Raw genomic sequence first — 24,238 nt, forward strand, 5'->3', positions numbered from 1 at the left:
CAGCTGGTGTAATATTTTCATGGTCCATGTTAGAAACATTTCAGTGTTCTGCTGTCACTTTTCAGTTTGGAGTGCTTAGTCTTTTTTGGTACAAGTTAGTCACCGATCTCCTTAACAACTCTAGCAGACATTGGAACTAAACTGCATGCATTACATTGATCAACTGAACAGCATTCACAGGCCACAGAGTTCTAATTTTCACAAAACAGGGACTAAAACTTTACAGTATATTATCTGGCAGAATGTATCTGTCATATAAAGTAGAAAACTGCCTACATATTTCAACTCTCAGTCATCAGTAAAGTGACAGAATGAGCCCATCAATAGCGCTATCAAGCAGTACTCACTTTAACAATAATCTGTTCACTGACATCACAGCCACAAATTCCTGACCTCACTGCAGTCTTCATTCAAAAACGGACAGAAGAGTTGAATTCCAGAGGAGAGGTGAGATGAGGAGAGAGTGACTGACCTTAACATCAAGATTGCATTTGACAGAATGTGGAATCAAGGGAGCCTGAGTAAAACTGCTTAATCAACGACCTTCCCTCTGTCAGAAGTAGGAATTTTCACTGGGGCTGATTGCACAATGTTCAGCATCATTAGCACTGACTCAGATACTGAAGCAGTCCATGTCCAACTGCAGCAGGACCTCAACAGTATCCAAGCTTGGACTGAAAAGTGGCAAGTAACATGCATTTTATGCGAATGCCAGGCAGTGACTATCTCAATCAAGAGAGAATCTAAACATTGTCCCTTAACATTCAAAAGTGCTACCATCACCGAATCTCCTGCTCTTAACATCCTTGGGTTAGCACTGACCAGAAAGTGAATGGGACTTGCTGTACAAATACAGTGCCTCCAAGAGGCTAAGAACCCATGTCAGGAGTGTGATGGAATATTTCTGACTTGACTAGATAAGGGCAGATGCAACAACACAATAAGTTTAACGCCACTTGTGACAAAGCAGCCCGATTGCCAACACATCCACAAACATTCACTCCCCCCACCACTAACACATTGTAGAAGCGGTCTGTACCCACTACAAGATACACTGCAGAAATTCACCAAGGCTTCGGAGACAGCATCTTCATTGTTATCCATCAGAAGGACAAGGGCAGCAGATGCAGAGGAACATCACCACCTGCAAGTTCCTCTCCAAGCCATTCACTATTCTGAATTGGAAGTATACTGCTGTTCCTTCACTTAAAATTCTGGACTTCTTTCCCCAGCAGAGTTGTGGGTCTACCCACAGCACATGGACTGCTCGAGGCTGCAGCTCAACACCACATTCTCAAGGACAACTCAGGACAAGTGATAAATTCAGTGACGCCCACAGCCAATGAATGAATAAAGAAAGAAACTAATGTACTGCAAATTACGCAGCCACTTTACAAATGTGAACATAATACGACATGACATGCCAATAAGCTTGAAACCTGAACTTGTGTTTCTTTCACACAAACCGCTGAAGCTGGCAATCTCAAAAAGAGGTTGATTTTTTTTGTTTACTGAGGGTAGAGGGAACCAAGGCTGGTGAACTGAATAAAGATACTGATCAGCCATGATTTAATTCAACTTCAGAAAAATTGCAAGAGATTACTCTGTTTCTAAATAACTACCAACTGTTTGACTATGGATTTGTCAAGAAACAAATAACTGCTGTGATATAGAGACACTTACTGTAGGTCCAATAGTAGCTTCAGACCTCAGAACCCATACAGTATTTTTTTTAAGACCATTGGAATGAGGTAGCAATTGCTTGATTCAATGAAACCTGATCACATCATTAGACATATTCAAGACTGAATGAGACAACTTCTTTCCAGATCAAGAAGCTAAGAACTATAGCGAATAGGCAGGATTGTGCCACAACCAGATCAGACATGATCACAATAAATAGTGAAGTAGGCTTAATGGGTGAAAGAGCTCTTTGCCGTTCCTACTTGTGCCAAATTAACCAAAATTGGTCAAGCTGTTCAGAAAAAGCAGTCAATCTTCGTCAAGCCATTCTGAAACAACCCTACAATTTTCAAGCCTCTGACTATCAACCAAGGTTTGCCTCATTACCCATTTCAGAAAGTCAATGCAGTTGCTGATTATGCTATAGAAAGGCTTCTCCACACCAAATCTGCATTTGCCTTTTTCCAAACTGAAAGTGCCCTCATTTTACTGCCATGATTTAATCTGAATATTGCAGTGCTAAAAAATTATTCTCCCACTGCCTTTGATGAGTGGTAACCTACAGATTCCAAACCCTGACAAATTGATAGCTAAAACCCGAACAAAGATACTTCTTGGGCACTTTGTTCCTATATTTTCTGGCTTATCCTTTTGCACATTTATTACAAAGTTTTTTGGTCATTTTTCTTCACCAGTGGATAAACCTCATCCATTTGGTAGAAAACTTCAACACGCATGGTAATAACTTGAGAGAGCCTCTATGATAAACACTAGTCTATTATTCATCACTGCACCATAAAGTTCTCTTCAATTAGCCTCCAGTTTTGTGATCAATGAAAATGATGGGTTTAGATGAAGAATAAAATCACTTCAATGCTAAAGAAAATAATGCATAAAGGATGACTGCACTGGGAGTCAGCAAAGGAACTGATGTATTTATGAACACTATCATAGGAATATACAAAATCTTTGGATGGAACAAGACTAGCTGGTCCACCCAGCCTATTACAAAGTCCCAAGGTGCTTCATATGAGCATTTTAAAACAAAGTGTAACCCTGAGCCACATAAGCAGATATCAGGTCAGATGACTAAAAGCTTAGTCAAGGAGATAGCTTTAAGGGATTTCTTCAAAGTGAGGTAGAGGGGTACAGGGAGAATATTTGAGAGCTTGTGGCCTAGACAACTGAAGGCATAACTACCAACTGTGTGGCCATTAAAACTGGTGATGCATAAAGACAAAAATTAGAGAGGCACATATCTTAGAGGTTTGTGGGGCTGACGGGGATAAGGAAACGAGGCAATGGAAAAATCTGAAAACAAGGGTGCAACTTTTAAGCTCAAAATCTTATATGAATTAGCTTGATTGTAGGTTAATGAGCCCAAGTGTGATAGGACAGAGGGTTTTTCTGCAAGTTGAGACATGAGCGGAGCACCTTCTCACTGTATCCTTTAATTCTTCTTTTGCTCAAAAAAATTTGAGCTTTAAAAAAAGTTTACTGAATTAGCATCAACTACTTTACTGGGCAGGGAATTCCATAGATTCACAACACTCTGGACGAAGAACCCTCTGTTCTCCCTAATTTTGAGGCTATGCCCTCTTGTCCTAGTTTCACCTACCAGTGGAAACATCCTCTCTACTTTTATCTTAACTATTCCCTTCATAATTTTATATGTTTCTTATGGATACCCCCGTCTTCCTCTTAATTCCAATGAATATAATCCCAGTCTACTCAGTCTCTCCTCATAAGCCAACCTCCTCAACTCCGGAATTAACCTACTGAACCTCCTCTGCACCCCCTCTAGTGCCAGTACATCCTTTCCCAAGTAAAGAGACCAAATCTGCACATAGTACTCCAGGTGTGGCCTCACCAGCATCCTGTACAGCTGCAGTATAACCTCGTTTTTAAACTGAAGCCCTTTTGCAATGAAGGCCAAAGTTCCATCTGCTGTCCTAATTACTTGTTGTATGTGCAGACAAACCCTCCGAGATTCATGCACAAGTACACCCAGGTCCCTCTGCATTGCAACATGCTACAACTTTTTACCATTCAAGTAATAATCCTTTTTATTGTTGCTCCTACCAAAATGGATGGTTTCACATTCATTTACATTGTATTCCATCTGCCAGACCGATGCCCACTCACAAAAGTATCTATGCTCCTCTGCAAAGTTTCACAGTGGAGCACACTTTGCTCCACTGCTCATCTTGGTGTCATCTGCAAACTTTGACACACTACACGTGGTCCCCATCTCCATATCACTTCCATAAATTGTGAATAATTGCAGTCCCAACACTGATCCCTGAGGCACATCACTTGTCACTGATTGCCAAATAGAAAAGCACTCATTTATCCTCACTCTTTGCTACCTGTCAGTCAACCAATCCTCGATCCTTGCTAATACTTTACCCATAACACCATGCATCTTTATCTTATGCAGCAGCCTCTTGTCCGGCACCTTGTTGAAGGACTTTTGGAAATCTAGGTACACCACATCTACTGGATCCCCGTTGTCAATTTTTCTCCTAATGTCTTCATAGAATTCCAGACAATTAGTTAAGCACGTCCTGCCCTTCATGAACCCATGGTGCTTCTGCCCAATGGGACAATTTCTTCCTTGATAATAGACTCAAGAATCTTCCCCACTACAGAAGTTTAGCTAACTGGTCTATGATTCCCCATCTTTTGTCTACCTCCCTTTTTAAAACAGTAGCATCACATTTGCTGTTTTCCAATCTGCTGGAACTGCCCCAGAGTCCAGCAAGTTTTGGAAAATTACCACAAGGGCACTTGCTATTTCTCTGCCATTTCTGTTAGTATCTTGGGATGCATGGGGCCAGGAGACTGGTCTATCCTGAGCTTTATTAGCTTACCTGTTCTGTAACAATGATTGTTTTGAGATCCTCACCTACCTTCGTCTCTTTGTCAATTACTGGCATGTTATTAGTGTCCTCCACTGTGAAGACCGACACAAAATTCAATGCCTCGGCCATTTCATCACACCCCACAACTAAATGCCACTTCTCATCCTCTAAAGGACCAACGTTTACTTTAGCCACTCTTTTTCATTTTATATACTTCGAGGAACGTTTGCTATCTGTCTTTATATCCTGTGCTAGTTTTTCCCTCAAAGTCTCTCACTTTTTTTTATTGCTCTTTTTGTGGCTTTTTATTGACTTTTAAAGTTTTCCCAATCTTCTAGTTTCCCACTGATCTTGGCCACTTTGTATGCGTTCTCTTTCAATTTGATCGCCTCCCTTATCTCTTCAGGCATCCATGGCAGATTACCCCTTTTCTTACAATCCTTCCTTTTCACTGGAATATACTTTTGCTAAGCACTTTGAAAAACTGCTTTGAAAGTCCTACATTACTCATCAACTGTCCCGCCATAAAACCTCTGTTTCCAGTCTACTTTAGCCAAGTCCTCCCCCATCCTATTGTAGTAAGAACTGGACCCTGGTATTGGATTTTATCTTCACACTCTCCATCTGTATTCTAAATTCAACCATACTGTGATCGCCCCTTCCAAGAGGACCCCTGACAATGAGGTCATCAATTATTCCTGTCTATTATGCTCTTGGGGCAACACAGTGGCTCAGCGATTTGCACTGCTGCCTCACTGCGCCAGATATCCGGGTTCGATTCCCACCTCGCCTGTCTGTGTGGAGTTTGCACATTCTGTCCGTGTCTGCGTAGGTTTCCTCCCACAGTCCAAAGATGTGCAGGTCAGGTACATTGGCCATGCTAAATTGCCCATACTATTAGGTGCATTAGTCAAAGGGAAATGGTTCTGGGTGGGTTACTCTTTGGAGGGTCAGTGTGGATTTATTGCGGCAAATGGCCTATTTCCACACTGTAGGGAATCTAATCTAATCAATTACATAGGACCAGATTGAGGATAGCTTGCTCCCTCGTCAGTTCCATTAAATATTATTCAAGAAAACTATTGCTGATACACTCAATGACCTCCTCCTCAAGGCTACCTTGACTGAGTAGGTTCGACCAACTGACGTGTAGATTAAAATCCCTCATGATAACTAATACCTGTGCAGTTATGTATTGGTTTACTGCCCGCTCCAATGTGATGTTATTATTGGTGGCCTATAGACTATGCCCATCAGTGACTTTTTCTTCTTAGAATTTCTAATTGCTAAATGGATTCTATCTTATTCTCCATAGAACCTATATCATCTCTCAGCACCACCCTGATGCCCTTGAATATCAAAGCTACATCACCTCCCTTACCTTCCTGTCTGTACTTCCGAATAGTCTGATACCCCAGTTGTGAGTATCCTGTAACCATGTCTCCATAATGGCTACTAAATCATATTCATTTGCAATGAATGAGGACATTAACTCATTAACTTTGTTATGAATGCTATGAGCATTCAGGTAAAGTGTCCTTATGCTAGTTTTCACACCCTCGTGATTTCCAACATCTGAGTTATCCTTCCTTTTTACTTCTTTCTTAGTCTGCATTACACTTACATCTCCTGCAGACATGCTAACCTACTGCTTACCTTTTCATTTACCATCATATCTTCTGTCATTTTCACTTTCCCTTCCCACCGACTCATTAGTTTAAAGTTCTAGTGACCACCTTATTTATCCTTTTCACTGAAACGCTGGTTTCAGGTCAGTTCAGATGGAGACTGTCCCATCGGTACAGATCCCACCTGTTCCAAAACTGATGCCAGTGCCCTGTAAAATGACTTCCCAGAGATGGCTGGAATAGTTGAATCTAAAGCTAACAAAGGCATGCACAAGTATGTCAGAATTTAAGATGAAATGTAGAAACATTAGGCAATAATGCCTAAAGTGGAAATATGTGGATTTAATAATGGAGATTGGAAGCTCATCTTAGGATAAAATATCACAGCAAGGTTGTAAACAGGCTCAATTTCACTGTTGGCAGTGATCGATCAAGAGATTGCTTATTTCCTCAGCACCATTTAATTTACAGGGGAAAGCAATAAACTAGATTGCCAATTTGTGAAGAGGTAAGGTGCTGGATCAATGTGGAAAATTTCCCTCATCCCTGTTAGTGTATGCCCGAAATGTCGAATCTCTTGCTCCTCGGATGCTGTCGGTCTTACTATGCTTTTCCAGCACCACACTTTTTGATTCTGACTCTCCAGCATCTGCAGACCTCACTTTCGCCTAGTTGGCAAACCAATTAGGAAAGTGGTCCATAAGATATGATGTTTTAGGAGCAGAAGTAGGCCATTCTACCCACTGAATTGGCTTTGCTATTCAATAAGATTAGAGCTATTCAGATAATCTATATGGACTTCAGTTACATTTTCGACAAGGTTCCTCAAGGTAGGCTGGTTAGTAAGGTTAGACTGCATGGAATACAGGGAGAACTGGCCATTTGGAAACAGAACTGGCTCAAAGGTAGAAGACAGAGTGTGGTGGTGGAGGGCTGCTTTTCAAACTGGTGGCCTAGGACCAGTGCTGTGCCCACTGCTTTTCATCATTTATATAAATGATTTGGATGTGAACATAGGAGGTATAGTGAGTAAGTTTGCAGATGACAGCAAACTGGAGGCATAGTGGACAGCGAAGAAGGTGACCTTGGAGTACAACGGGATCTCGATCAGATGGGCCAATGGACTTAGAAATGGCAGATGGAGTTCATTTCAGATAAATGTGAAGTGCTGCATTTTAGAAAGTCAAATTGGGGAGGACGTATACATTTAATGGTAAGGTCCTGGGGATTGTTGCTGAACAAAAACAGACCTTGAAGTGCAGGTTCATAGTTCCTTGAAAGTGGAGTCACAAGTAGATAGGACAGAGAAAGACGACGTTTGGTATGCTTTCTTTTATTGGTCAGAGCATCGATTAGAGGAGTTGGAAGGTCATGTTGCAGCTATACAGGACATTGGTTAGGCCACTTTTGGAATATTGTGTGCAATTCTGGTCTCCCTCCTAGCAGAACAATGTTGTGAAACTTGAAAGGGTTCAGAAAAGATTTATGAATGTTGCCTGGGATTGAAGTTTGAGCTAAAGGGGAGAAACTGAATGGGCTGGAGCGGTTTTCCCTGGAGCGGAGGTTGACGGGTGACTGGAGAGAGGTCTATAAAATCATGAGGGGCATGGATAGGATAAATAGACAAGACCTTTTCCCTGTGGTGGGGGACTCCAGAACGAGCGAGTATAGGTTTAGGGTGAGGTGGGAAAAATTTAAAAAGAGACCTCAGGGGCAACCTTTTCATGCAGAAAATGGTGCATCTATGAAAGGAGATGCCAGAGGAAGTAGAGGAGGTTGGTACAATAACAATATTTAAAAGTCATCTGGATAGGTATATGAATAGTTGAAGTGTTTAGAGGGATTTGGGCCAAGGATATCTGGTTGGCATGGATGAGTTGGACTGAAGGGTCTGTTTCCATGCTGTACATCTCTCTGACTCTAACCCTCAACTCCATTTTCCTGCCTTATTTCCGTAAGGCGAAAGTGAGGACTGCAGATACTGGAGATTAGAGTCGAGAGTGTGGTGCTGGGAAAACACAGCAGGTCAGGCAGCATCTGAGGAGGAGAGTCGACGTTTCGGGCAAAAGCCTAATCATAAAAGTCTCTCCATCTCAGCCTTAAATATACTTAACAACCCGGCTTTGACAGCCCTCTGTGGTTCAATAGATTGACTACCGTCAAAATAAAATGTTGAGGAACCGAAGCTTTCATTAGTTGAACGAATAATGGGCTGTTTAAATGGGTGCAACCGATAAACTTTGATATAAGTTGTATGGAAAGCATTTAATATTAGTTCTTGCAGCAACCACATCAAATTTTAGATGGGGGTGTCAGGTGACATTGTGTCAATTATATGAAATGAGTTTATGATTACAAGGGAGAACAATGGGATTAATAATCAGCTAAAATTCACCATTTGCTATACTGCGACTAATTCTCACTGAACTCTCACTTGACTTGTACTGCTACACTTGTATCATACTTTTGTTCCCTTCCTAACAAGTAGTCTGCTTCTAGACATGCCAACAACTCTTAGGCAAAACGCGACTACAAAAAGCTTCAGGATGACCTGCTAAGTTTCCTTTCCTGTGTCAACTCCCCATGATGTGAAAATACAATGCTCTTCAGCGGTACCTTTAAACTCTATTCACATATCAAAACAAAAAGTCACTTTCGTACATATCATTACAATGCACAGAAACAAACTACCAAGTAAGGAATACTCACTGAAAGTTTACTTTTTCAACTTGAAACCTCGTCTCAAAAATTCCCGATGTCAAAACTCTGCATCGCAGTAGATCCTTTGAAAGGAAAAGAGAATGCATAATCAGGTTGTACATTACAGAACCTTGGAAAGGACAATTAGTAATGCTTGGAGTCTTGATGCACCATCAGCATGTCAACTAACTTAGTAACAATTTTAAAAAAATATCCAGGTATGATTGTGTTTAAGTGGTCACTCTTTCTCACTGAGACACCTAGTCAAACATAATTACAGATCTCACTGAAAGATCTGATCTAATGGCTCAGACATTACAACGGAATAAGTAACAAAAAACTAAGAGTGAACTGGTGGTGAGACAGCAAGCTATAATAAAGTTTGATATTAAGGCAAAACTAAATAAAACAAGGATTTTTAAAAAGAACTTCCATTTTGATGCATACTTGAAAGGATAGATTGGAGAACTGTTCAAGCAATTCATCTCTCCTTCTCACTGGCCCATAAAGCATCTTTGCACCCTGCTTTTATTTGCTAAAAGTGCTTACTATTCCAGAATCATTCAGAACAGAGTAACAACTGCAAATCATCCTTTACAAACCTGTCTCCCATCCATCTCCAACTCCACCATAAGCATGAGAAGTTCATGATTTTATTCTATCACAATGATCAAGATCATCTTATCTGAGATTTTGGAGAAGATTTGTAGCTCAGGTTGCGAGTTTGCTCGCTGAGCTGGTAGATTTGTTCTCCCACATTTCGCCACATAATCAGAAAGCATTGGTGTTCTGTCCCGCTTGCTATTTATCTGTCTCGGTTTGTGGTGGTGGGTGATATCATTTTCCGTTCTGTTTCTGAGAGGTTGGTAAATGTGGTCGAATTATCAATCTCTCAGAAACAGAACGGTAAATTGTATCACCCATTTCTTTTCCAGGATACATGCCTGCTGCTCCTTTGATCCTATTCCACAGAACTCTTGATCACTTACCTTCCAATTTTCAATCTCTATATTAACTGGCATGGTCCCTTCCTTTCAGGCACTGTTTCTTTCCTATAAATTTGCTTTCACCTCTTAGCACAAAATAAAATAGAAAAGAAACAGTTTATCTAAATGGTTAGAGATTGAAGAATTGAGGGTGCAAAGTGATCTTGGTGCCTGCATACATGAATCACACAAGACTGGGTTGTAGGTACAGCAAGTAATTAGAAAAGCTACTAGAATGTTTTCATTGCATGGGGCACTGATTACAAATGTCGGCAGGGTATGTTTTAATTATTCAGGGGACTGCTGAAACATCCAGAATCCTGTTTATACTAATTGGGTTCCTTATTTAAGGAAGGGTGTAAGTCAATTGGAAGTAGTCAAAGGAGGTTTGTCAGATAAATAATTGGAATAGCCAGGTTATCCCACAAAGAATGATTGGTCAGACTAAGCTTGTACAGGTGCACAATCCTTTATCCGAAATGCTCAGGACCAGCTGGTTTTTGGAATGCAGAAGTTTTCGAATTTCAGAATAAGTGACAGTTTGATGGTGAAATTTAACGAAGTCTTACCAAAGGAACAGACTCACTCAGTAAAATGGGCCTCGAGAGAGAGAATTGAGGCCTGCCAGTGCTGGGCTACGCCCCACATATTGCATCTGAGTGACATGCATTGAATGGGTGTCAGCTAGTGTTAACTGTTTGCACACCAAACAACCTTGTTAACGAGAAAAACACTTCACAAATAAAAAACCTTCGGACTTTAGAGCTTTTCGGATTTTGGATAAAGGACTGTCTACCTGTATTTACTTGAGTTTAGAAGAGCCAGAGATGACTTGATTGAAACATATAAACACATCAAAGTGGAAAATTGACTTTCTTCTTCTCATAATTTGTATGAATATTCTGAGGCAAGTGACTCACGTTTTGAATGCTCAACGCCCTTTCAGCATATACAAGGAACAAGGTCACACCAGGCAGGTATAGCCTTAATTTGCCTGAATGAGTACCATTTCAACACTGAAAGCTCAAAATTAGTGAACTTGCTTGGCCATCCAACAGCTTAAATGTCAATTTCATCCAGCACAGCATACTATCTCTATAGTGTACATGTATGTAGGCAACTTGCCAGGGTTTATTTTTCAGTATTTCCAAAACAGGCAACCTCTACCAACCAGGAGAAGTGCAGCAGGTACATTCAGACAGATCCATCGCAAAGTCACAAAACATCCTGACAAGGAAATATACCACCAATCTTTCTTCATTACTGGGTCAAATTTCTGGAACTGCCTATTTAACAACATACAGTAAGGCTGTAATTCAAGGCAACAGCTCACCCCCACATTCTCAAAGGTAATTAGAAATGAACAATCAATACTGGCTTTGCCAGTGATGACCACATTGGTTGAATGAATAAAACACTGAAAAAGGTATACTGCATGTTCATTGGGATATTCCTAGTGATGAGGACTTGGAACATTAGGGCTTATTTCATTGGTACTGTGAAGGCTGAAGAGTAGACCCACTCGATCATAAAGATTAATCATAAGCTGATTAGTAATACTGGTAGTGGAATTCTGTTTCTAAGTGACTGATAGGATTTTAAATGAGACTGACTACATATTTCACATAGGACACTTAAACTCCACTCATAAGACAATAATACTTCACTCCCATTGGCTTATGATTTGAATGCTGGCCATTGAGATGAAAAGACAGCATAATCTACCATATAACTTGTACAATGAATGCTTGCCTTTATAATTTTATTGGTGTGTCAATAGTGTAAGGGTTCCTAAATAGATGAAATTTAGAGGTTGTAAGTTGGGAGACCATTATGGCAGCTAGGGAGCCACTGGCTACACTAACTGAATTACAACTCTCCAGCATGCTGTGGGGCAGGATTCTAGCTGGTCTGATGTTTGATCCAGTAACAATTATCATGCAATTCTCATGAACAATGTGCTGGACAAGGGGATGACTGTGTTTCTATTACATAGCTCTATTCTACACAACAGTTTGAATTGTCTGTTGCATGGGGTTACGTGATTGAATTTATTGAGCACTAGGATGTTTAAAACAGAGCAAATGTACAGCTCTATAGAAAATCTATCTGTGCAATGTGTCAACATTCAAAAGTTACTGTCTGACTGAAAGAGAAATGATTCAAAGACTGTTGCATCAAGCTAGTCTTGGTAACACACCTCTACCCACAAGCTTTGATAATTTTGGGGTTAACTTAAAAGTACTAAAAAAAAAGGTCAAAATGGGAAGCAGTGGCTTCTTTGTTCAATTAAAAAAGCCATGGAATTATAGACAATATCAGAGAATTTTGATGTTCTTTGTTTGGAACTTCTTTGTTTTAAATAAAGACACTGCTGCCTCACAGTGCCAGAGACCCGGGTTCAATTCCCAACTCAGGCAACTGACTGTGTGGAGTTTGCACATTCTCCCCGTGTCTGCGTGGGTTTCCTCCGGGTGCTCCGGTTTCCTCCCACAGTCCAAAGATGTGCAGGTCAGGTGAATTGGCCATGCTAAATTGCCCATAGTGTTAGGTAAAAGGGGTAAATGTAGGGGTATGGGTGGGTTGTGCTTCTGGGTCGGTGTGGACTTGTTGGGCCGAAGGGCCTGTTTCCACACTGTAAGTAATCTAATCTAATCTAATCAATATGCTGGAAATACTCAGCAAGTCTGGCAAATCTGTGGAAATAGAAAACAAAGGAGCTAACTCTTCAGGTTGATGAACTTACATTAGTACTTGGAAAAAGTCAGAAATGTAATAGTATTTCAGCAGTGAAAAAAGGAGGGCTGCAAAGCAATACAAAGAGAGAAAGCCAAAGATCTAGTAAAGAAAAAAAGTAAAGAAACACAAAGGAATAGCTACAAAAGGTATGAATGAAAGGATCATGAACAGTTGCCATATGAAAGCAAAGGGGGAGAAAAAGAGAATCAAGGAGGGAAAAAAAAACAGGAACAAGAAAGGAAATAAAATTTAAGGCGGAGGTTACAAATTTATGGCTTTATACACTGAACTCTTTAGTTGCTTAATCTCACCTGTCCTCCACTCTCAGACATTTATTCCTTTTCCACTCTCCTGATTTCCACTTGCTAAAAACCTATAACCATTTCTAACTTTCCCAGTTTTGATCAAAGGACACAAACCTTATTCTTACATCAAATCTTCCTGCCACACCTACTGAGTATCTCCAGCATTTTCTCCTTCAATTTCAGATTCCCAGCATCCACTTTTATAGTTGTTTTGCTTTTTCTTTCAGCTCAAATGAAAGCCTGGAAGGCTACAGAAAGCACCATAGCAATTTGTAGACAAAAATGGGTTTAATTCAGATTCCAGTAACGTGATTCCTAAAGATTTGGCTCCCAACTTTTCTGCTGTTAAACTTGGCTCATTTATTCAGACGGCAGACTTGTAGACTCGTGGGTCTGGAAGACTGGCTCCAGGATCATGGAGTTGGTCTCTTGGAATTCAAACTGAAGACTAGCATAAAACTGCTTGTGCGCTGTCATGGTTGAAAGCAAATGACAATCCCATGTCCAAAAAGCTTTTTGCTTATTGCATTTCAGACCTTTCAACATGGAAAACTAATAAAGTTACTGTTCCAACTGATCCATTTCAAAAAGAGAAAATTTGAGCTGACCATGATCAAAATCAATTTTACTGTAACTTCTAGAAAAAGAACAGCATGAAAGAAAAAGAAAAATAATAAAATATCAAGTACCAGATTGTGAGCACAAAGTAATTTCAAAGTAAGTTCTACCTCAACCAGAGAATGATGCATATTATGAAGGAGGACTTAAAAAATAGGAAAATAATAATAAATCTGCTTACCTGATCTGGAGGTATGTAGTCATTTTGTTTGACTATGTCAATCCTGTCTAGAAAGCTGCAAGACAAACAAATATACCATTAACATTCTTTTCATTCGAGTTGAGGTAGGAAAGGCCATAATTAAACGATACAGTTAACTCCAGCTGAGCAAATTCAGTTCATTTCCCCCTCTCGTCCATTACTTTGGTGGTAAACTTGGATTCTGCCTTCTACTGTGGCAACTAATAACATCTTAATAACCTGAGGGTAGACCAGAAGACTGAAGGATCACCAGATTTCTATAAGTTAGTTAAATTACTTCTGTTGTGCATGATGAAAGTCTTTTTCTGCAGAAATACAATCAATCATTTTCCTTTGGATAGCTTCTGCAGTTTTTCAGACACAAATTATATATAAGTAGAAAACACTAAGACAGACATTGAACAGGGCATTGTGTACAGATTTGAATGTAGCCAAAATAAAAACAAAACTTTGTCAAATATTTGTCTCACGCACCAGGTCATTTCACAAGAGTACCAAAGGGAAAAGTTAGGGAAAACACATCCATAAATTAGAGATAGTGGATTGATTGGCAAGCCAACTCTGAATGGAGGGGTCATTATACCCTGTGAACTGTCCTGGTGGGTACAGGTGAAAAGATTTGACTAAATGTGCTTTTTCTTCAGCAATATATTATCTATATTTGTGTGTGTATGTGTGTATACCACACACACCCCAATATGCTAATATACATAGTATGCTCCATACATATCTGGATTTTGTTAGGAATACAGGAACAGAAGCAAACCATTCAGAATGTGTAATAAGCATCTACTCTTAGTTGCATAGTTTTGAATTTACTTTACTAGATGTTCATAGATATCTGCACAGTACATGGATGGTCATTTGTCTTCAAAGAGTTGTTTTTGTAACAAATGCTAGGAGAATTGAATGCGAAAAAGGCTTGCCCTGCGATGTAATCCAGTTAAATAGTATTCACTCATATGTGACCATGAGTTTTACTTGGTATTTATCTTAACTTGTGTGGCAAGTGACAATTTTTGTCCTTCACAGTATAAATGCATACTGGAGAGAACTAGAGAACACAGGTTTATAGGGTGAGGGGGACAAAATTTGAAAGGGACCCAAGGAGAAGGTGGTGGTGTGTATATGGAATGAGCTGCCAGAGGAAGTAGTGCAGGCTGGTAAAATCCAACATTCAAAGGCATCTGGATGAGTATATGAATAGAAAGGGTTGAGAGAGATATGGGCCAAGTGCTGGCAAATGGGACTAGATCAATTTAGGATATCTGGTTGGCGTGAATGAGTTGGACCAAAGGGTGTGTTTCGGTGCTGTACATCTATATTACTCTGACAATTTTACACCATCTCCAAGATCTAGTACTACACTATACTTTCAGGAATTCAATTTTGAAGTTTTTTTTTTAAGAAAAGATATTCTGCTGTAATTAGTGCAATACAGCTACAGTATTTTCACTAGACAAGTTTTTACTCTACTAAAACAAAATTCAAAACCAGGATACAGTATTTTTCCTCTCCGCGTTTTTTTTGTTTATTGCATTTCTTCTCCAGGATTGTGTAAGATGTATAGAACATCAACTGAAAATATGGATCTCTCTTTTGCTGCCACGTCAGTAGGACCTGTGTACTTCAAATGTACCAATTTTAACAATGGGGACACAAAATTGTAAAACCAATATTATGAGAGGCTGAATAATCTGTGGCTAATTTCCCCTCGAGCATCACAGGCCAAGGGGTGACCTTATAGAGGTTTATAAAATCATGAGGGCATGTATAGAGTAAACGTACAAGGTCTTTTCCCTGGATGGGGTGTCCAAAGTTCAAGGGCATAGGTTTAAGGTGAGGGGATAGATACCTTTTAAATCTTAAGAGGCAACTCTTTCACACAGTAGTAGTGGTGGAGGCTGGGACAATTACAACATTTAAAAGGCATCTGGATGGGGCTATGAATAGGAAGGGCTTAAAGGAATATGGGCCAAATGCCGTCAAATTGGACTAGATTTATTTCGGATATCTGGCAGCCACGGATGAGTTGGACTGAAGGGTCTGTTTCCACGCTATATATCTCTATGACTCTATGAATGGTCTCCTATACAATGGAGCAGCGTTCCATTTCTCCATCTTCTTTATAATCCTTTCCCCACCCCACACACACAAAAAGCATGCATCTCATATCTGTTGGACAATTCTTGCCACAAATAGCCAAAAAAGGTCAAAGACTCATACATTATGTGCACTTTTGCGCATGCACTTAACATTTGCAAAGTCACAACAGTGTTAAGGTCTAGGATTCATCAGCAGTCTGCTTCTATTGTGCTACCAGGATCGGGGTAGCTAGGTGCTCTTGGTATGAGTCAATATTATTGAAGATCATAAATACTTTTGCCAATGCTTAACTAATCCTTGATCTGTGAATTCTTGCTGCAAGTTCCTTCCTTACTCCATTAAGCTTCCAATTGGAGTACAGCTAACCTTGGGGGATAAGTGGGAAACTGTTCAATCTTCGACCAGAACCAAGAAAACCTCAACTTCTGTCATTGAGCTGTAGTACACACTATGTGCATGCACACTCACAAGTTGAGCCACAAACCAGTGATGACACATTCACTGAGGTGTATGAGAAAACTAGCTTCAGACTAAACATCCAGGATTCAAAACATGCTCTAACAGCCTGCTCCTACCATTCCTGACCAATAAAATGCACTGTGAGCCCCTGGATAATGGGAATCATTTCCCGTACTTTGGAAGCTTCATCTCAGCGCGAGCAGACATTAATGATGAAATCCAACATTGACTCCAACGTGCCATGCAGCCTTTGGGTACCTTAGGAACAGTATGGTGCAGGTCCAAGTCCAAGACCTCAAAGACAGCACCAAGCTCAATCGTCTATTGATGAGCCATGGTCCCCACCCTCTATATGCATCAGAAACATGGACTATGGACTGCAAACACTTCAAATCCCTGGGCAGTTACCACTAGTGCTTTTTAAGCCAGTGACCCCTCAGTATTGAGGCACTACGCACACAACCAACTTTGCATTGCTCGCCCTCGAACCCACAAAACTGAAGCAGCAGATGCAAAAGTGTCAATCATTTCAGGAGTCACCAAGCTGAACATGTGTAAATAAAGTGCGGGCAATGTAAAAAGCATACACAGAATCAAGAGAGTCCCACCCATCCACCTCATCATACACCACTTCCCCATGTACAGCTGCATCTGTAGCTCTAGCATTGGAATTTTCAGACACTACAGAAATACCACCCACCAAAGGAGTGGAAATGAATCATCCTCAGCCCTGAGGGACTGTCAAAGACGATGACTGACCCTGCTGCAGTGAATAAAGATTTCAGCTAAAATCCTCCATAATGTTAGATTAGCAGAGCTGCTTTAACACTCGGCTAGTGCTGTTGGCTATGGTTTAAACCATTTGGAAAGGGGGTTTGGTATAGGGTCTAACATTATGAAAAAGAACAGAGTGCACAAAATTTGGAGAAGCAAACAGTATTACATAGTCATGCTAAGAAATAATGCACTAAGGTCTAGAGTACCGGCCTGAAAATAGGAAGCTCAAAGGACAAACGAGAAATGAAATAAAAGACACAAAAAATAATAGACTGGCCGTCAGCAAATGGATATCCCACAATCTTCAAGCAGCATATAAATAGACAAGGCATGTAAAGGGTAAAAGAGGGGCTGATTTGGCACTAAAAAGGGATACTATATGTGCTTGCATTAAGGTCAAGCTTCTAAATGCACATTTTTAGTCAAAAAGCTACAGGGATTTTTTTAAAAGCAAGTAAAATTGAGGAGAAACTGAAATCCACCTTTGCTTGCTATTGTAAGTTTACAGATGGAAGACTTGCCACCAACCCTATTCTAAAAGTAGCCCAAGGAAAGCCAAAAAGTATTTCGATTTTTTAGTTTATAGAAAATAGCCTCATAAGGTAACATACTAATTGGTTCACAGTACAGATGAGAACACTACTTAGTAGCAAAAGATGCACTGGATATGAAATCCACAAAAATTAGCCTCATCTTCTGAACCAAGCTAGTTGTTCTGATGGATTTCCTAACTGGCATGACATGGCTAACCATCATCAACCACACCAAGAGCTACATCAAGTTATCTTTCATTGAATATTCCACATTTGTTGGATGATTCTGATGTCATTCCAGGCCTTTACAATTCACTGTTGTTAATATCACAGCCTGCTTTCTGCCTCTCTTGGTGAATGCCTTCTCTCCTCTACACATCCAGTATTTCTAACTTTTGTTCATGCTCTTCTCAATGCGATTGTGCAAAGAGACATCCAATTGATGTAAGATTTGTTAGATGACTAAAAATCACTGTAAAATCAGAGTGTTGTGATCTAACCCCAGTAGCAATATGATCAAAATTTATGATCTGAACATGTGGCAGATTGAAAAATTTCTCTCTCAATGCAATTCTCTTCATCAGAAGTTTCAAACTTGTCTCAGCTACCTTCATCCATCCAGCCTTTATCGGGAAGATGGATGACAGCTCCATTTGGGAAACGCTTGTGCTTTTCTGTTGAATTTCATGGCTGATTTTAGCTTTGTCCTATTGAACACGTATGACAGCACAAATGAAAGTCTACTTTTGTCATGGCAAATTATCTTTACTAACACTGTCTCCTTTAAAATTTGCTCACCATCTGACTGGTTGGCATTTCAACTTCGTTGGGAATCTTATCCATGTGTCAAATCTGGGGTCAATTTATATTCATTCTCTAGTCAATGTTTAATGTGCTAACACTGAAGTGTGCTGAATCTGTAGTCAGTTTCTGGGAGACGGTGTGAAACCTTGGTCTTTTGTCACAATACAAAATTCTTTCTTTTAAGCTTGTGTGCATTATTTAGGGTTCACTTTGAAATTTATAGCACTTCATTTTCTTATTTCAGGGCAAATATTTGGATGAATTGTCAAAACAGAGTCCACTCTAGTGATTATCAATGACATATATGGCAACTTGGCTTTCCAACTGTTGGATTCTGGATTAGTGGTGCTGGAAGAGCACAGCAATTCAGGCAGCATCCGAGGACAGGCAAAATCGACGTTTCGGGCAAAAGCCCATGCTGCCTGAATTGCTGTGCTCTTCCAGCACCATTAATCCAGAATCTGGTTTCCAGCATCTGCAGTCATTGTTTTTACCTTTCCAACTGTTGGTACATGTTAGGTTCACCTCTGTTTGCATTGTTAGTCTGAGGCATCAACCAAAGTTGTGTAGAAAGCTTCTTCAAACTCCAATGTACTTCAAAAATCTTGAATTCTCCATTGCTGCCTAATTTTGGGTGTGTTTTGAAATCTCAGCGACTTAAGTTTGAACTGGGCTGTGGGAGCCTGTGTGGCAGTGCTAGTGTCCTTATCTCTGGACCAGAAGACCTAAGTTCAAGCCCCACCTAGTCCAGAGATGTGTCACAATATGTCTGAACAGGTTTTTAAAAACATCTAGAATGTACATGGCATGTCAAAAAAATCCATCTGTTAAAACTGATCTGGGCTGTGCGCGCGCCATTCCTTCTTCACACCATATTTTCATACTGGAGAGCAGGAATGCAGTATGCACCAGCGAAGCGGCAGCCTCGACACCATGTGTCGACATACATAGATACATGGAGCTGCACAGACAGTTTCAATGATTTACTATTCCATGAGTTTCTTAATGACTAGGTGGGCACGAGGGTAAGTCTAACTTCACCAGTGAGCAAGTGGCAAGTACAAACAACTGACAGTTTTGGCCAAAATTTGATTTTAAACAAGATCAACCAATACTTGAGTGCAGTAACAGGCATTGTCCACGTATTAAACAAGTACTTTGCATGCATATTTACCAAGAAAATCACTTCCAAGTGTGCAATGAAAGACAGTATGAGATTCTGGAGTAGGTTTTAGAATGGTTGGCTGTAATTTGAGTTTGTTGTTAAGTCACCAGGACTTGAAGGGATAAAATAGAAAACTGATTTTCAGAGTTATCCACTAACTTGGGAAAAGCACTGTGCCACTGAAATTACACTTGTCAAACTCATGAATAGAAAATTAGTCATTACAGGTACATAGGTCATATAGCTAAGGTTCAAGGGTTGTTCAAACACTACAGAGCTAAATGGTGAATAGGATACGGATGAGTTTTGTATAGCTATAAGTCAGCATGACTATGTTTAGTTATTTGGAACCATGATGTGTGTCAATATAGGACACGTATGATAGCAAGCATTCCAAGTTAAATCAGCCACTATGCTAACAGAAACCAGCATATATACCTTACAATGAAAGTCTCCCTCTTCTTAAAAAGAAACTATCAGCCTAAGTACTTCCCACGAGCATCATCTGATAACATTTAACACATGCAGTCTCAATTTTGAAATATTAGGAGAAATGAAACACAGTTTGATCAAAGTAGAACATTTTCAGGATCATTTCAAATGACAAGAGGTACAGGGGTTTAAGAGGAGAATTCAGAGCTTAGGGCAAAGCAGGTGGAGGCACAGGTGCCAATGTTGAAGCAATTGAAACACAGAAGGGTAGAAGTGAATTTCATTTTAAAAAAGGCAGGTAGAACTGAAAGATACAGAACTTCACAGCAGAAAAACAAGTCATTTAACCTGATAAGTTAAGCTGGTCATTATGTTGCATATAATTCTCCTCTCACTTCACTGCTTCAACAAATGGTTATATGTTCCTTTCTCCCTCAAATGTTAATCTAGATTTCTCTTCAATGCTTCTGCACTACTTTCTTCCACCACTTCACATGGTAGTGGCTCTCAATTTTCAAATAGTTCACATACCTTTAAAACAAGGCAAATGTGCACAGCACATCATAACTGGGATATTTTAATGAAATGAGAGTGCATGGGCTCAATGGGATCTTGTACCAAGTTCAAGTATCGATCTTAAAAAAAGCTCCAAAATCCTAATCTGTCCAGCAGAGGGCAGGATGTGACACATTTAAAAATAATTAAAATGCAGCCACTTTCCCACCCTTGAGAGATGAACTTTGGCGATGCTAGATATTAAAAAATGCCCAGTGCCATATAGAATACTATAGAACAATGGTAAGAAAAGTAATACTGCCAAACATCGAATTTAATTAAATTACTTGTCAATCTGGTTAGTACAGTCTAATGAAAGACAGCATTTTCTGAAACAGTTATAACTGAATACATCAAGTCCGCAACTACAAATTGATTATTTATTGATTTCAATGCTGAACTATTATTGCAGTTGTCATTATTGTAACACATAACAGACTGCTTAGTTTTCTCGCCACCAGAGTTGCTAATAAAATTAGTTTTAGCAACACCCAACTAGCTGCATGTTGGAAGAAATGCAGAATTCTGAAAAACATGATTCACTTGAATAACATGTTGTCAAGGTCCAGTAACCGGTTTCTCAAATGTTGCAAGTTAAAGAAATAGCTGTGATGTCATACAACCATTTCAAAAACAGCTCCCAAAAATAAAGCAAATATTCACCAAGCAATGAACTATTTGTCATTAAATAAACACCTTGCTTCCTGATATTTGTCATGTCCATTCGTGTGAACAGCCCAAAGAGAAAATCTGCAATTTATGCACTACCCTAAAAGAAAATGACATTTTCCACTATCACACTGGTCAGTGCATGAGTGGGGCAAGAACCCAGTTTCTATGATTTGGTTGTACATCATCACAGGCATTACTTAAAAACATACTGCTCGGCCATTGAAGGTCCTATTTTTACACAAAATGATCAATGGCAAGGTTGCATCATCTTTCAATAGCATCCTGAGCGTGAAAGCAAGGAACAAGAGTCTCAGACACGCACATTTATGCAGTCCCTTTAAATCTGATTCCCTTTAGAGCAGATTAAACCCCTTTGCAGATACGAGTACAATTGCAACATTTAAAAGGCATCTGGATGGGTATATGAATAGGAAGGGTTTGGAGGGACATAGACTGGGTGCTGGCAGTCGGCCTAGATTGGGCTGGGATACCTGGTCGCCATGGGCGTGTTGGATCGAAGGGTCTGTTTGTGTGCTGTACATCTCTATGACTCTATGTAGATCGCGAGCTACCAGATCACTGGGTTTCTATTTCAGATTCTACAGAAGAACATAAGAACCTATCATTGATGGAGAAGGAATGAGTTTTAAAAAGAGCAGCAAGTGGAGTTTTCATTGGTACTCTCACATATCTGCATTGGATGTTTTACGAGCTGTATCATCTATTCACTATTTATCTATTAGCAATTAGTATGTACACACTTTCATCAGTGGGACAAAGTAATGGTTAGAAAGGATCAAAAATCAAAAAGCCAGTGCTGGATACAAAAAGAAAATGCAAGCACATCATTCAAGTCTGAATTTATGGTAGCTTGTGTGCACCTATTAATCAGTCACTGGGGCAGTATTCGTTCACCCAAAATATTTTTTTTAATTGAGTTGCTCTGGTTGTACTTTTTGTATGGTTCACATCTAAAAGTTGTTTTTATCACAACTCCAGAAATTTATTATAAAGGATATAACAGTATATAGTAAAACAGTGTTCTCATAAAAAAACATGATTAAAAAATGTTGGTCTGATGATCAATAGCAGCTTATAAAACAGTCCTTCAGATAATCCAGGGACAATGCAAGTGGTAATTTTGGGTAACTTGGATGTGGCATTGAAAATTTTTGAAAGATATTAAATTATACTTCAAACTTGAGAGAAGCTGTTCTAGACATAGCCTTTTTATTTCTAGGAATGGAAGCCAGCAGTGGGAATGATGAGGTCGTTAAGGTATTGGGCTAGCAACTCAACTGTAAACTAAATTACAACAATTGTAAATTGTAGCATCAGAGAACAGTAATCTGCCACCTCTACGAAGGCTACTGAGCTTTAGCAATTCACTTTGTTACGAAGGGAAAAATACACTCAATGTCATGATGAAACAGCACAATTCCAGAAGGTGGCTCACCACAACACCTTTTGAAGGGAATAAATGATGCTTTGCCAGTATCATCCATACTCCAAAAACAAACTTACACAATCAAACTTCAAGTGAAGAAAAATCACTTTTGCCAGAATTGTCATGGCACAAAACTATGCTATTTTTGGCAGTGAGCAACAAATGTAGACCACAGATTACACGATAACGTAATAATTTTTCTGGCATCTAGTCCAGGAGTGCTCGATACTGAATGTCCAGTTCCAAAAAAAGACAAGTTATTAAATGTTGTTAAAAGATTTTCTCACATTTAATCAAACATACTATTCCAAAAGTTTATTGAATCTCATGCAACTGTTGCGCTTGCGATGGCCTTTATTGAGAATAACTGCAGGTTTTTTAATTTCAGTTATAAAATTAGGTGAGGAAAAACTAAAATTAGACATTATATATGAAAGCTTCACGAATTCAACTGTAGGTAAGCAAATATCAGAAGATCGGTTTGGTTTTTATAATTTTAACTTTATTTCCTGTCCAACATACCTGTTGCATAGCCTTCTGCAGTCATAAGAACAACCACAGTAAACATTTCTAAAGCCATTATAGTTGTGGTAACTGGCTTACAAAATAGTTACGAGAAGGATGTAATTTCCAGATTAGGTATTATCCCTGTAGCGAAACATTTAATAGCTGCTTGTTACCTTCCCAGTACAATTCTTGAGGAACTGAACTGGGAATATTCAATGTTAAGCATTGCGGGTAGTGAAATAGATGGCAGAACAGGCTTAAAGGACTGATTGGCTTATTACTTGGCTCCCTTTCTATTCATCTCCTTAATATCATCAAATCATGAGACAACAGGTACAGAATTATATATATTTTTAATATAAGCAGCAAACCTGTTAAGGGAAAAAAATTTACTACAGCCACAAATGGAACAACCAGCAGCCCAAATATCAATAACTTCCTTGTTCGTTGCTTCCAAGAATCCAATTGCCTGTTCCCAGATTTTCACCATGTACACACAGGTCACCATATATACCTCCAAGGAATGTTAGCCTCAAAAGTGCAGAGAGGTGGTGCAGCTTTTTTCCAATACAGACCAGTAGAACAGGTAATGATCAACAGTGTTGATCATTAAGCAGGAACATTCAGTGTTCAATTTCTTTGCCTGTGCTTTGTCACAAGGTCTGACTCAAACATACAATCATCTTTCAGAAACAAAACTTTAAACATGGCTCCCAAACTTCACCCATGTTTGCATTAAATACTCATAATAATCAAGCTCACACTGCTCTTTTTGATTAGATGATAAATTTACTTTTGAGAATGGAAGAGAAAGTTAGGAAAATTAGAATGTTAGAAATTAAGAGTTAATTTTGCTGCTCATCTTACACTAATTCACATTAATTGCAAAAAAGATCCTTCCAAGTTCTCAACGTTCTCAGCACATTTCAAATACATCCTGGAAACCTTTGAGATCACAGTCACATAACAATTATAGCAGATCTACGCAAAAGTTAATGCCTCATAAATGTGCTATACAGTAATGCATTAAAAATGGTATGCAGATTATCCATTAGG

At 39.4% G+C, this 24,238-nt stretch overlaps 1 protein-coding gene across 2 annotated transcripts in view; it reads right to left on the reverse strand.

Moving 5' to 3' along the window:
* Positions 1 to 24,238, reverse strand: part of LOC122559992 (guanine nucleotide-binding protein G(s) subunit alpha) — a 316,490-nt gene that overhangs the window by 12,908 nt on the left and 279,344 nt on the right. For both annotated transcript variants that reach the window (XM_043710125.2, XM_043710126.2), the window contains exons 6-7: positions 13,705 to 13,759; positions 8,885 to 8,958 (exon numbers count right to left, since the gene is read on the reverse strand). In XM_043710125.2, coding sequence (XP_043566060.2) covers positions 8,885 to 8,958; positions 13,705 to 13,759 — 129 coding nt within the window. The remainder of the gene's footprint in view (positions 1 to 8,884; positions 8,959 to 13,704; positions 13,760 to 24,238) is intronic.

This window comes from Chiloscyllium plagiosum, unplaced genomic scaffold (genome assembly GCF_037043375.1).
Source record: "Chiloscyllium plagiosum isolate Xiang-an unplaced genomic scaffold, Cpla_swu_hap1 HiC_scaffold_15, whole genome shotgun sequence".
Lineage (NCBI taxonomy): Eukaryota > Metazoa > Chordata > Chondrichthyes > Orectolobiformes > Hemiscylliidae > Chiloscyllium > Chiloscyllium plagiosum.